Source organism: Zootoca vivipara, chromosome 12, assembly GCF_963506605.1.
Source record: "Zootoca vivipara chromosome 12, rZooViv1.1, whole genome shotgun sequence".
Taxonomy (NCBI): domain Eukaryota; kingdom Metazoa; phylum Chordata; class Lepidosauria; order Squamata; family Lacertidae; genus Zootoca; species Zootoca vivipara.
This window is the reverse complement of record NC_083287.1, coordinates 19,609,048-19,623,910: the sequence shown is the minus strand read 5'-3', so window position 1 is coordinate 19,623,910 and position 14,863 is coordinate 19,609,048. Positions and strand designations below refer to the sequence as shown.

At 42.2% G+C, this 14,863-nt stretch overlaps 1 protein-coding gene across 3 annotated transcripts in view; it reads left to right on the top strand.

Annotated features, from left to right (window-relative positions):
• The window catches only part of KAT2B (lysine acetyltransferase 2B), a 40,616-nt gene that overhangs the window by 17,110 nt on the left and 8,643 nt on the right, over positions 1-14,863 (top strand). For 2 of the 3 annotated variants that reach the window (XM_035129919.2, XM_060280670.1), the window contains exons 5-11: positions 570-751; positions 2,021-2,212; positions 8,390-8,496; positions 8,786-8,911; positions 11,525-11,661; positions 12,602-12,813; positions 14,236-14,362. In XM_035129919.2, coding sequence (XP_034985810.1) covers positions 570-751; positions 2,021-2,212; positions 8,390-8,496; positions 8,786-8,911; positions 11,525-11,661; positions 12,602-12,813; positions 14,236-14,362 — 1,083 coding nt within the window. The remainder of the gene's footprint in view (positions 1-569; positions 752-2,020; positions 2,213-8,389; positions 8,497-8,785; positions 8,912-11,524; positions 11,662-12,601; positions 12,814-14,235; positions 14,363-14,863) is intronic. The other variant, XM_060280669.1, reaches the window with a different exon arrangement.

Sequence of the window (14,863 nt, the reverse complement as noted above, 5' to 3'; positions counted from 1 at the left end):
ACTGCTCTAGATGGTTTCCCTGGCTTTGCTAAGAGAGTTGCCAGCGATGAGGGTAGTCTGCTGCTTGAAGGGGAGAGCTTAAAACCCCACTTACGGCCCTTAGTTGTACTAAATCAGGGAGCGCAAGCCTTTTAAGGCACATTTGGAATTTTGACAGAGAGCCTGCACCACCCTGTCTTTTTGCGTCTCTTCTCCAGGTCACAGCTGACAGATAGACAAAACACACAAACAAATACGCACTTTGTTTTACGCTAGAGTCTGTGTGAAGTTGGATCCAAATTCTTTGACTGTTAGATAATCTGTGACAGCCAGTGGCATGGTCATTCGACAAGCTACATCTGTGGGAGAAAGTCCTCACTTTTATTTAAGAGGTGGTTTCGGTTTCTCTTCCAGAGACTACTTACACGTGTCACTTGTACTGTTTGAATTTTGAAAAGGATAAAATGTGAAGTGGAGCTCAAGTAGCTACTGGGGAGAATGCAGTCGCTTAATAGGAAATATGCAGTTAGAGAGCCTAGTCTTCCTTTTGGTTTACAAATGGTCTGATTTATTTGTCCTCTCTTTTTAAGGGAGTTAATAATTTTGTGCAATACAAATTTAGCCACTTACCATCGAAAGAGAGGCAAACGATAGTAGAGCTGGCTAAAATGTTCCTGAATCGCATCAACTACTGGCATCTGGAGACACCTTCCCAGCGAAGACAGAGGTCACCTAATGACGACATTGCCAGCTACAAAGTGAACTACACAAGGTAACAATGTCTTGTTTCAGGTATTCATTTGTACCTGTGCCATTTGCCCCTTCCCTATTACGTACAGTGTTGGGACCAATATTCTTCACTTCATATTTATTAACTTGATTTAGACTGGATCAGATAAATACATGGAGGGAAAGTCTGTTTGTAGGGTCATGCTGTAGACAAAAGCACAACCTCCAATGTTCCAATGCAATATACCGGTACCTGTGATGACCAGAAGCGAGGGAACTGCCACCATTCCTCAATAAAATATTTCCTTGCTCCTGTTGAGGCCGTCCTTATTTAGCCCTGTCTTTTGGTGCTGCCTAATAATGCTCCTGTTGCAGATGTCTATGGTTTTGTGGCCAAGCCTTTAGGAGGGCGCTAATGAATTTGTTTTTTAGGTAAGCAGGTGTAAGTTCTGTGTGAGTAACCTGCTTACTGTGTGCGTATTCCTAGCATTTTGGGCATGATTTGGCAAGCAACACAATGGCTACAATGCCTAGAGTCAGCTGCCAGGGAATGGAAAATTTCTGCACAATCTTCCTAAAACGATCCACCTCCTGACACATTTTAGTGCCTCGTGCAAAGGTCCTTTTCTGCTGCAGTATCAAACCTTTGCTTAGTGGGGGCCTCAGGGCATGCCTCAGGGCCGGTTCTGTTCCCCGAAATTTCTCCAGGGAAGGGTGCAAACATCTTGCATCTAGAGAAGACCACGTTCATTGAGATTTCTGCCTTGCTGGGGGCTAGACTAGGTGACCACCACCATCATCAGAAAAATCTTTATTTGCATCAGCCACTAGCCATAACAATAAAATAAAATATTCTGAAGATAGAGATAAAGACTTAACTATACAAAATACATTTTGGAAGTTTACAGGACTAGATGGCCCTTGGGGTCCCTTCCAACCCTACGATTCTATGATTTGTTGTCAGCCTACATATGTTTAGTTACTGTCAGTAGATGGCTGAGCTGGAAGAGCTAGTGGTTTACTTTTGACTCAGTTTGGCAATTCTTATTCTATGATTTGGACCTGCTAGAAGGTTTCTAGTGTGCATGTAGCCACAGAGTTTTAATGTGTTTTCTAACCGGTTTCTTTGCAGCAAATGTTGTGATTCTAGATATTAGTTAAATATACTTTTGTTAAGAGGATGCAGTAAATTGTTGCTCTTAAGGTGAATTGATGCGAATATAATAGTTAGGTTTTGAAAGGAGATATTTTTTCATATTAGTTTGGATCAGTTGCCTGGGTTTATTCTATCTTAATATTTCCCCCTTCGCAGGTGGTTGTGTTACTGCAACGTCCCCCAGTTTTGTGACAGTCTACCTCGATACGAAACCACACAAGTTTTTGGGAGAACGCTGCTGCGCTCCGTCTTTACCGTTATGAGAAGGCAACTCCTAGAACACGCAAGACAGGAAAAGGACAAGCTTCCACCTGAGAAACGAACGCTAATACTCACCCATTTCCCTAAGTAATTTTGCTTTTGTTGTGAACTTTCTGATTAACTTAAAATGTATTTATTATTATTATTATTATTATTATTTATTATTTGTATACCGCCCTTCACCCACAGATCTCAGAGCAGTTCACAACATAAAAATATAATATAAAAGTGCAAAATCCATAATAAAAACAAAAACAAACCGATAAACTCCACCTCCCACAAAACATTTAAAAGGGTATGGGATGTTAATCAGCCAAAGGCCTGGTTGGAGAGGAATGTTTTTGCCTGGCACTTAAAGGTGTATCATGAAGGCCAAACCTCTCTGGGGAAAGCATTCCACAAATAGACAGCCACATCAGAAAAGGCCTTTTCTCGTGTTGACACCCTCCGGACCTCTCGAGGAGGAGGAACATGTCACAGCTTAAAATTAGCCGCTGTTTCTTTAATACAAAAGGAACTGAGTCAGCAAGTGGCCTACAATGAATCAGCAAAGCCTGCATGACTCATGCAACCTTTTACCTACATATGTCTGTATATAAAGAGTGGTCATTGATTGTGTGTTGTGGGTTGGTTGGATGGTAGAAAGTTGGCTGCGTTTGATATGTATAAAGCTGTCAGTTGAGATTGAAGAAGACTTTAAAAAATAAAATAAAAGCAGCATTCTTCAAAGCACTCTTTCTCAAGGACTCTTTGTGCCAATTAGGGTCTGAGGACCAGGCAAAGGAGGTCAGAACCTTTTCAAACAGTGACAGAACACAAAGAAGGCCTCAGAAGATGATCTCAGGGTCCAGGTTGCTTCATATGGAGAGAGGCGGTCCTTGAGGGATTGCGGTCCATTTAAGGCTTTATAGGTCAAAACCCGCTCTTCGAATTGCACCTGGGAACTAATTGGCAGCCAGTGCAGTTGGGCCAGGATCAGTGTAATATGCTCAAACCATCTTGTTCCATTGAGCAACCCGGCCATTGAATACTGCATGAGCTCAAGTTTCCACGAGAGCCAGCGTGGTGTAGTGGTTAAGAGCGGTAGACTCGTTATCTGGGGAACCGGGTTCGCGTCTCCACACTTCTTTGAAGTCTCTCAGCCCCACCCACCTCACAGAGTGTTTGTTGTGGGAGAGGAGGGGGAAGGAGATTGTTAGCCGCTTTGAGACTCCTTTGGGTAGTGATAAAGTGGGATATCAAATCCAAACTCTTCTACTACTCTTCTTTCCGTACCATCTTCAGAGGCAGCCCTATGTATAACACACGGCAGTAGTCATGCAGTAGACATGTACATGTTGCCTTTTGTGGTTTGGAGGAGACAATCCATGAGCCTGGGTTTGGAAGTAGTGCTACATCAAACCTTAGCTTAGCTTTGAGTAGTGCCAGGCCTTGGGGAAAGAGTGCTGTGGCTGCTATCTTAGCTCTGGGAATCCCATTTTTTCCCCATTTACACTGACATATTTGGCTTAGTGTTACGTGTGAAGTGGGCCTTTATATGCGGTTCTGTTTGGACATAGGCAGAAAAGCAGGATAAGAATGCAGTGGAAAAAATTTTTTTTTAAAAAAGGAATCTCAGTGGAATTTGGGCTAGCTTTCAATTAAGTGACCTTAATAAATTTCTTAAGATACGTCTAATGAATGCATGATGTGATAAACATTGGCTCAGAACCTGAGTTTTCACTGTGTGGCTGGAGAGAGCTTCCGCTCGTCGGAAAGCGGTCCTGCAGTGAACAGAAGCTCCTTCTGTTCACTGAGCAAAACTGTATACTCCAAGCCAGGCGTTTCTGGAGTTGAACTGCTGATAAAGTTGATGAAATTCATAACCCAAGATTTAACTCCACAAGGATTGAATTGAAATTGTTTCTGTTCAGGACTCAAAATGAGCTCCAAAGGTCCAAAACTGCATGGGTGGATGAAGTTTAATGTGTGTGAGGCTAATTCACTTTAGCCTTTAACAGGCTGCATTTCATTGTATATACGGTATATTAAATATTTTGTGTTATTCAAAAGACTTATCATTTAATATAAATATTTTATGTTGTATTAGTTTATGTGTCTGTGTGGTAGGATTTGAAGGTGGTCTTTTGTACCCTAATGAGTTCAAGTATCTATTGTTTCCCTTGATTTCATTTTCAATACTTTAGCAGAAGCTACTCACTTGCATTTTTAGACCTATCAACACAGTGCAGTACATTACATAGCTTGTGACTTTATAAGTAGCGTGTCTTGCCATGCAGCTTGGTAGGGAAAGCCAGGAAGATGTCAGTTTACATAATAATTGCACTGTAACAGGAATAATTTATTCATGACTGCTTGCATTTCAAACACATTAGTGGGACAATAGCAAAAGGTACCATGTAATTACCTTTTTTTTTTAAGCTGCTGGTTTAGCAAAGAACAAATTGCTCAGCAGTAACATTCAGCACTTTAATAGTGACTGCTTCATCATGAAGAAACATTGGCAAAGTAGTGTCTCTGATGAGATGAGTTAAATATCTTATGTTGCAAAGCTTCCACACACTCGGATCTTTCAGAGAACAAATAGGATAAGGATAAAGATAAAAATAGATATTTATGCCTGTCTATCTAGGCTTGCTTCTCTTGGAACTAAGGGTGTGCAAACAAAATAACTAGCCCTATATCATTTTTGATGAGCTGGCTTTTTTCTGCATCATCTCATGGAACAGTTTCTTTCTCTTTCAGAACTTGTTGTTTGAGAGTCTAGGGCAGGCACCCCCAAACTTCGGCCCTCCAGATGTTTTGGACTACAGTTCCCATCATCCCTGACCACTGGTCCTGTTAGCTAGGGATCATGGGAGTTGTAGGCCAAAACATCTGGAGGGCCGCAGTTTGGGGATGCCTGGTCTAGGGCAGCCTTCCCCAGCCTGGTGTCCTCCAGATGTTTTGGACTACAACTCCCACCATCCCTGACCATGGATCTTGATGGCTGAGGCTTATGGGAGTTGGAGTCCAGAACATCTGGAAGGCACCAGGTTGGAGAAAGACTGGACTGGGGATTAGTTAGGGTGTACCTGAATTTGATCACAGTGACATAATCACAACAATCCACCACACTGAAGGCAATTATAGTTGACTAATGCATCTTGGAATTACGCTGCAAATCAACCAGAATGAGACTGTCACGATGTTGTGTTCAGCAGGCTGATAATATATTTTTCTTACTAATGAGTAATCTGATTTTGTTGGCTTTGTACCAAAGACAGATTGGCCCAGTTCAGACAGTCATTGAGGATTTCATAAAACCACGGCATATGAAGCTGTAAATGAGCACCGAGGCCGCACATACCTCTTGCTCTGCTTTCATGTGCTGGGTTTGGTGTGGAGAGCTTGGTTTATATTAATCCAGAGTTCAATCTTATGTCTGAACCATGTGACCTGGGTTTATTGCCCTGGTGTGTTTTAAGTGACCTTAAATCAGAGGTCTGTAGTCCAGATGTAATATGAAGAGCTGTGCTGGATCATATCAAAGACCTATCTAGTCCAGCTATCGTAGGACATGAGGTAAAAAACATTCTCCTGCTGTCATAAACCATGGTTTAATACAATCCCATGCAATGTCTATGTAAAAAGAAGTCCCACTGAGTTTGCTGGAGCTTGCAAGCCTTAAATGAACATTAAACCATTTTTTATAATAATTTTTGCTGCGAGCAATATTTTCACACAAAAGGAGTGACTCAGCTGGTCAAACTTCAGTTTAGAATTCTGAGCGAGTTCTTGTTTTTCAAAGTAGAATTCTCAACAGACCTCAAGGAAAAGATTAAGCAGGTATATCCTTAATAGTATGAGGATTTTCTAATACTGCATGATTATCATCTTAATGCGTAGCCCGGTCAGATATTTAGATGTTTCAAAGGAAGCGGTCTAGTATTATTCCTAAAATGTGATCTGTTGCCTGGCAGGGTCTGCATAATGGCATCTTAAACTTGTTTTAAGTGTTTGTTCAGATTTTTTAAAAGCTATTTACTAGTGAAGGCTTTCCAGTATCTTCTAGCATAAATGTTGCTAGGGAGTTTTGGGAATTGATTTTCTGTTGTGACCTTAAAGGCAGCACTTCCATGAACGAGCCCCAGGCAATGTGATGGGACAGGACAGAAGTAAAAGCTCACTTCTAATGGTTCTGAAGCAGGAATGAGAAACCCCCACTCCCCCACCCCATGCTGCTGGACTCCTGTCCTTGAGAATTGGCCATGCTGGCTGAAATTGATGGCAGTTGGAGCCCAATGACATCTAGAGGGCTTCAGATTCCTCATCCCTGGTATAGAAAATACTCCAAAAAAATTTGTGAGCTTCTAAGGCTGCAGCCCTGTACCTACTTACCTGGGAGTCACCCCTATTGAACTGAAATGTACTTATTCCTGAGTAGACAAGGATAGGCTCATACTGTAAATGACTTTATACAATGTAGAGAAGGGGGGACTTAAAAAAAACACGGCAGTGACAACAATTGTCGGCATTTGTGATGAGTAGTAACGCCAGCTAGAATAGCTCAAGAATTTTTATAAGCATCTAACAAACACAGTGGAAGTGATGATATTCCAGCTGAACTATTTAAAATTTTAAAAGATGATGCTGTTAAGGTGCTACACCCAATATGCCAGCAAGTTTGGAAAACTCAGCAATGGCCAGAGGATTGGAGAAGATCAGTCTACATCCCAATTCCAAAGAAGGGCAGTGCCAAAGAATGCTCCAACTACCGCACAATTGCGCTCATTTCACACGCTAGCAAGGTTATGCTTAAAATTCTACAAGGCAGGCTTAGGCAGTATGTGGACCGAGAACTCCCAGAAGTGCAAGCTGGATTTCGAAAGGGCAGAGGAACCAGAGACCAAATAGCAAACATGCGCTGGATTATGGAGAAAGCTAGAGAGTTCCAGAAAAACATCTACCTCTGCTTCATTGACTATGCAAAAGCCTTTGACTGTGTCGACCACAGCAAACTATGGCAAGTTCTTAAAGAAATGGGAGTGCCTGATCACCTCATCTGTCTCCTGAGAAATCTCTATGTGGGACAAGAAGCTACAGTTAGAACTGGATATGGAACAACTGATTGGTTCAAAATTGGGAAAGGAGTACGACAAGGTTGTATATTGTCTCCCTGCTTATTTAACTTATATGCAGAATTCATCATGCGAAAGGCTGGACTAGATGAATCCCAAGCCGGAATTAAGATTGCCGGAAGAAATATCAACAACCTCAGATATGCAGATGACACAACCTTGATGGCAGAAAGCGAGGAGGAATTAAAGAACCTTTTAATGAGGGTGAAAGAGGAGAGCGCAAAATATGGTCTGAAGCTCAACATCAAAAAAACCAAGATCATGGCCACTGGTCCCATCACCTCCTGGCAAATAGAAGGGGAAGAAATGGAGGCAGTGAGAGATTTTACTTTCTTGGGCTCCTTGATCACTGCAGATGGTGACAGCAGTCACGAAATTAAAAGACGCCTGCTTCTTGGGAGAAAAGCAATGACAAACCTAGACAGCATCTTAAAAAGCAGAGACATCACCTTGCCGACAAAGGTCCGTATAGTTAAAGCTATGGTTTTCCCAGTAGTGATGTATGGAAGTGAGAGCTGGACCATAAGGAAGGCTGATCGCCGAAGAATTGATGCTTTTGAATTATGGTGCTGGAGGAGACTCTTGAGAGTCCCATGGACTGCAAGAAGATCAAACCTATCCATTCTGAAGGAAATCAGCCCTGAGTGCTCCCTGGAAGGACAGATCGTGAAGCTGAGGCTCCAATACTTTGGCCACCTCATGAGAAGAGAAGAATCCTTGGAAAAGACCCTGATGTTGGGAAAGATTGAGGGCACTAGGAGAAGGGGACGACAGAGGACAAGATGGTTGGACAGTGTTCTCGAAGCTACGAACATGAGTTTGACCAAACTGCGGGAGGCAGTGCAAGACAGGAGTGCCTGGCGTGCTATGGTCCATGGGGTCACGAAGAGTCGGACACGACTAAACGACTAAACAACAACAAATGCATTGGATATATAAGCAAATGATTTCACATTTTCTCTCAACTGTTAATAGGTTTCATCAGAAATTTGCAACTGACCATTTTTCCAAAAGTTTTGTTTGTTTGTTCAAATTGTTCTTGTTTTGATAGCTTTCTGAAATTATTATTATTATGAAGCAAGGTATGTTTTTCTTGGTAGGTAAGACTCCCATCTATTAATGCTGCCTCAATTCCTGTGTTAAGGTTCCTGTCCATGCTGGAGGAAGAGGTGTACAGTCAAAGTTCTCCTATCTGGGATCCAGATTTCATAGCATCTTCTTCTCGAAGCGCACAGCTAGGCATCCAGACAGGTAAATGTAATGTGGTGCAGGACAGAATGAAAGTCAAATTAGACATGGGTGCTATGCAAACAGCAGCTGTTGGGACAGCCTGAGCTGCCTGTGGGGTGGGGAATGGGAAAGTTCACCCTTTCTCTTCCTGACTACAATCCCCTCTCTGAAGCTGCTGTTTGCATTTCAAGGAAAGCTCCCATTAACACTAACTGGAGGATTCCCTGAACATATAAATAGCTTCAGGGGGACTCTACTTAGAGCTGATCATTCCTACATTCAATGTTGTTTTCTTTCTGTCTCCTTGCAGTTATCAGCCGACCTGCTGTGGTAAGGTCTGTTCCTTACAGTGCAAGCCCCTCCTCTCTAGAGCAACCCACTGGTGGAAGTATGAGTCCTGCTTGCAAGGCTGTTTCTAGTCTGGACCCAAATCTAGGTAATGTGAAGAGCAGTGGGCTTCTAGCTTTTTTTGTGCTCAAGCTAGGGAATCTGCGTGAAATTTCTGCTAAGCAAGCCCCATTGAATAGAATGGGAGTTGAGCAAGAAAAAGCTGTCAGTGATGCCCCACGTTGATAGGTTATGCAACAAAAATGGTTCTAGCCATTGTACTACAGTGTTGGTGTCTGCTGTTAGTTTTGTTTCATGCTATTTAGATGGCTTAACTATCAGTCGGGTTGACCAGTACCCAAATCTGAAACCCAGTCTCTTTGGCAGGTAGGGGACGCAGGTGGTACTGTGGTCCAAATCACTGAGCCTCTTGGGCTTGCTGATCAGAAGGTCTGTAGTTCTAATCCTTGAGACTGGGTGAGCTCCTGTTGCTCTATCCCAGCTCCTGCCAACCTAGCAGTTCGAAAGCATGCCAGTACAAGTAGATAAATAGGTACCGCTGTGGCAGGAAGGTAAACGGTGTTTCCGTGCACTCTGGTTTCTGTCACGGTGTTACATTGCTCCAGAAGCGGTTTAGTCATGCTGGCCACATGACCTGGACAAACACTGGCTCCCTCGACCTGAAAGCGAGATGGGCACCGCAACCCCATAGTTGCCTTTGACTGGACTAAACCTTCCAGGGGTCCTTTACCTTTACTTTTACCTCTTTGGCAGGGCTCAACCCTCAAACATGTGAAGCAACTAAATGAGGGCTTATCCACACTTATCTGTCTTCCGCTCTTTCCAGCTGTGGTCTGGGCTTTCCAGGTCTGTGTGTGTCCAACCAGTGTAGACACCAATCCACAGAAAACTCAAATTGACGTTTGCTCTGATTCAGTTTTAAAGAGCGAGTTTTGGTGGGGAAAGTTCAGGGGGGAGGATGCTCAGACAAAGAGCATTAAAGTGCAGGTCTCTGCCTGGAAATTGCAGGGCGGAAGGTAACGGTGGATAAACCCTGAATTGCGTGCAGAGTGACTTTCCCTCAGCAAATATTAGCCCCCATACATTTGAAATACCTGTTGGAGATAAGAGACAAAGGAGGCCCTTCGCAGCCCAGGCAAATCTGAACCTCCACAATCTCTTAAGAAGGCTTGCTATGAGGTATGGACTATTGAATGTCGTAAAACAAGGACTGGGCTGCAAGAATTCAACTGAAATTGTCCGGAGAGGTGTGGTGGGTTGCTTCTCCAAGTGACCTGACTTCAAGGACATACATGTTTTGTGTGCCTCCAGTAAGCACCTTCTGAAGCCCATGTTTTGTTCAAGAGCAATTTGGAAAATCAAAGCTCATCTAAAAACTTCCATTGTGAATTGACAAAGCATTCATTCCCCCCCCCTTCAAAGTTATTTGATTCTGCAACACACACACACCCTGCCCAGCAGTTAATGAAGCAAGTCAAAATGCGGCTATTTTTAGCTGATCCTGGCCCTAAAGTGCCAATCTGTCTCCTTGCAGCTTTTAATGCCATATGTGCAAAACGTTATACAATGGAAGTTGAACTGCCATTTTTGTTGATTCATGAACCAGAAGAGACATCTATCTCCTCTACTCTTAATGCAGCCATATATCTGTATCTTCTCCTTCAGCAGGGATAAATGCAGCTGCAGAGAGGGAGGCAGGCAGGAAGAAGCATTTTAGGGTTCAGGAGCTGTTCATCCATACTCATCTTCCATCTCAGCAGCTGCCCTGTATTGGGGGTTGGGAAGATGAGAAAAGAATCAAATAACTGCACATAGTTCTGTGTGCAATTTCTCTTACATGACAGAGGAAAAAGGCAGCTGAGTGCAAAGGCGGGCTTGGAGACAAGCAACTTTTGTCACCTTGACACAAATAGGAAATGCCTGTATACTCCACGGGACAAGAACAGAGTTTTATCCAGGGCTAGTCCTACTTAGAGTAGATCCATTGAAATTAATGGATATGAGTTTGTGGTGTTTGTTACTTTCAGTGGCCCTATGCAGAGCAGGACTGGCATTGGCTATAACACCCCGTTTTGTGCAAAGTAGTGATGATTTTTATTTTTAAATTTGTGTTGCGCAACATGGAGGTGTTTATATACACTTTTAAAAAACAACAACCCCCCAAAACTATCATTTGCCCATATTTATTTAGAAGAAGTGTAACTCGTCTTCTACTCAAGGCACCTTAGAATGGATTTCAATAATGCACATGGATATAATCAAATCCACATAATCCAGCATCTGTGAGTTCCCCTGGTGTAAGATGGGGCCAGGGAAACTGGCTGTTAGAGCTGAATGCTCTTTTTGGGTTGGATAAGCAAACTTTCTCCTTCGGCTAATGGACTGGGCTAGGCTGGCCCTCTAATCTGCTTGGGTGTTGATCCTGGTATCATAAACCAATACCTGCTCAGAGGCTTTTTATTTCCATGGAGGAGGCAGAACCCAGAAGGGTCCAGCGAAGGCACCTGATTGATATCAATAGGCAGGGAGTTCCAAAGTCTGGATGCTGCCACACTAAAATATTGGTTTATTACAGTACATTTCTTATGAGTAACATAATTTGGTATTTTTCCATTCTTTGAATGTCTGCCTTTTGACAGAGTTATAGCTTCTTTAGTAGTTTAGATTGTTATTTCAATTGCTGTTGCTATATTTTATCCAGGGGAGAAGAGAAAAAGCAATGAGCCTTATTCTGTGGAGGATGCTAAGAAGCCAAGAGTTGTAGGAGACATTCCTATTGAACTCATCAATGAAGTGATGTCAACCATTACAGATCCAGCTGCAATGCTCGGTCCAGAGGTGAGACATGTAGTTTTCTCCAGTTTGCAAATGTGCCCATCAGCCCCGTAAGGTTGGAAACCTCTGAACTAGAAGTTGTCTGTAGGTTTTGTCACGCCTAGCATCCTTTTATTTCAAGCAATGCATTTGTTTCCTTTCCCAACAGAATATCATAATTCAGTATGACACTTAATACTTCTTACGGAATATGAAGCTGCCTTAAACCAAATTAAACCATTGGTCCATACAGCTGAGTGTTTTTCGCATGGATTAACAGCAGCTCCCTCCCTGCTATGAAGTTCTTCCTGTTATCACAAACTGATACCTTTCCAGCAAATAGCAACTAAGAAATGTTTTAAGTAAAAAAGGCTTCTCTTATAGAATAGGTGGTGTGGAACAGTAAAATCTTTTAAGTGTGAATTCTGAATTTCATCAGAGCTCCTTTAAAACAAAACAACAACATTGCTAATACAATGGGACCTTGGTTCCCAAACGGCTTAGTTGTTGAACAAATCGGCTCCCATATGCCGCAAACCCGAAAGTAAGTGTTCCGGTTTGCAAACATTTTTCAGAAGCCGAATGTCCGACGCGGCTTCCATGGCTTCCGATTGAGTGCAGGAAGCTCCTGCAGCCAATCAGAAGCCACACCTTGGTTTCGGGAGTCGAACAGACTCCCAGACTTCCAGAACGGATTAAGTTTGAGAACCAAGGTACCACTGTATGTAGAAAGGGAGCTGATTAGTTCACCTTATCAAGATAAGTCATGGGATCACATGGAAATTAGTCTCATTGTAATCAAATTCTGTTGTTTTTCAGTGGAATTTCTAACACACTTATAAATGTGTTCTATCAAAACAGAAGGAACAGATTTCCAGGGGTGCTGCGTGCCTGACAGTAAAAACACAAGTAGCCAAAATTCTCAAATGTATACTGAACCTTTTTTCTTTTTCCTTTCATAAAGCAGACTAATTTTCTATCTGCACACTCAGCCCGGGATGAAGCAGCGAGGATGGAAGAGCGCAGGGGAGTGATTGAATTTCACGTAGTTGGAAATTCCCTAAATCAAAAGCCAAATAAGAAAATCATGATGTGGCTGGTTGGCTTACAGAATGTATTCTCACATCAGCTACCCAGGATGCCGAAAGAGTATATTACTCGTCTAGTCTTTGATCCGTAAGTTTTTCCTCCCCCCCCCCTCCATCCCCTCTCAGTGGGAAAGGTAGATTGAGAAAGGCAATACTTTATATTGGATATATTTGGCTTCTAGAAACAGAGAGCGTGCTTTCAGATTTTATGTGGTGAGTGGATGCAATCTTCAGAGCAGAAAAATAAAGGTAAAGATGAACAATAAAAGCAGGTCTGCCAGATATGAAAGGCAGTTCACAACATGAAAAAATACAGATCTCCATTTTGATTTATGATATAATGAAATTAGTAGGAAATGAGCAAAGAAAGCTTGATATATCAGATGGCTTCTGCCAACATAAAAATTCAGAAAAAGCCAGTAATAAAATAGACCAATCCCACAAAACTTGGCTAGACTGAAAAGTAAGGCTTAAGCACCTACTGGCTGTGTAACACTAAACCATGGTTTGCTCAGTGAACCCATGAGTAGTCCCACAGATGGTTTATTTTCTAGCTGTCCGTGCATTGTGCACTCTGTAGCCTAGTGACTGTGGGTGGCCAAACAAACACTGGTTAAACAAGGTTGTTTGATTCAAGCATAATGCCAAACTATAGCCCAAATAACACATGGTTCTTAAGCAACCTTGTCTTCACATTATGGTTTGTTGCAAAATAAAGAAACCATTTTGGACTGGATTCAGACATTCAAACATACCACACTTTGACTAGACAATCCATGGCTAGCATTATGTAAGAACCAGGACATTGATTCATATAAATTAATCTTTTGCCTATTTTAGATATTACAGTACTGCATTGTAGATTATGGTTCTCTAATATCAGCCAATAAAAATGTCTCCTTAGCTGTTCTTTGAAAGCCTCTTTCCACCTGCTTAACGGCATCTGTATTTCTTTATTATTTCTTTATTATTTTTGGAGTCTAATATCTTCACAAAACTTGGGGTTCAAAAACTTCCCCCACTGTTAGTATATTGTTGTTGTTGTTGTTTTTTGGGGGGGAGGACTGTTGTTTTATATGTGCACCTGTGGTTGTTACAATGATAATTTCGTGTTGGGAATTCAAAACTGTTCCTCAGTTTGAAGAAACAAGTAATTCTTCAATATAATGTGGAAAACATAATACAGAACTGTATGATAGGGCGTTCAGATATTTGTTTGGAAGGGGGTTGGAAAACGCGGCAATAACTACTTCAGTTTAAGAAATGGGCCCAATTTCCTGGGCATCTTTACTTTTTAAATAAAGCGAATCAGCAGCTTTGTATCTCTTTAATGTAATATATTGCTAAGATCTTGTATTTACCGACTGTGCAGAGCATGAAGTTGGCATCAGGTCTTTGCATCAAATGCTTTTATTATTTATTGCTGCTCTAGCTGTGGATGTGAGATATGCTAATGCTTATACATCACTCGCTGTGAAACAAGCCTGACATAAAATGTATATAACTCCAGGAAACACAAGACTCTTGCATTGATCAAAGACGGCCGTGTGATTGGCGGCATCTGCTTCCGGATGTTCCCATCTCAAGGATTTACAGAAATAGTTTTCTGTGCTGTGACTTCTAACGAACAAGTCAAGGTAAGGACAAAGTCAGTGGCAGGGAAAGGCACAAAATCCACTGTATAATATGCAGGCATAATTGGATTGTGTAGGGGCGCATCCCATTTGATTAGCACACAGCCTTTCCCCTGACTTTGAGCCAACAGAAACAACTGCAAATCTGCCCCATACGCAGCGAGGGCGCTCCCACAGCAGGCTCATGCCAAAAAGTGCCTGGATGCGGAAATAAACGCCAGCTGTAGAAAGGTTGCCAAATTAAAAAACGCCTGGAAATTCAGCTTGTAAAAAGAAGAAGAAAACATGTTGCATTTTTGTCTCCACTGTTATGCCATTCTTCTAAGTGTAGTCTGGCTATCGGTAGACAGCCAAGACCATGAATCCATGCATATCTAAGAGGCAATCCGCTGTGCCTCTTATCACATGAAATGAACCACATAGGAGGAACTCAGAATTCACCTTTTCTGGAATGCCTTTCAGTCTTGTAACAAAGTCAGTGTCAGTATAACTGAACTAGTCGCA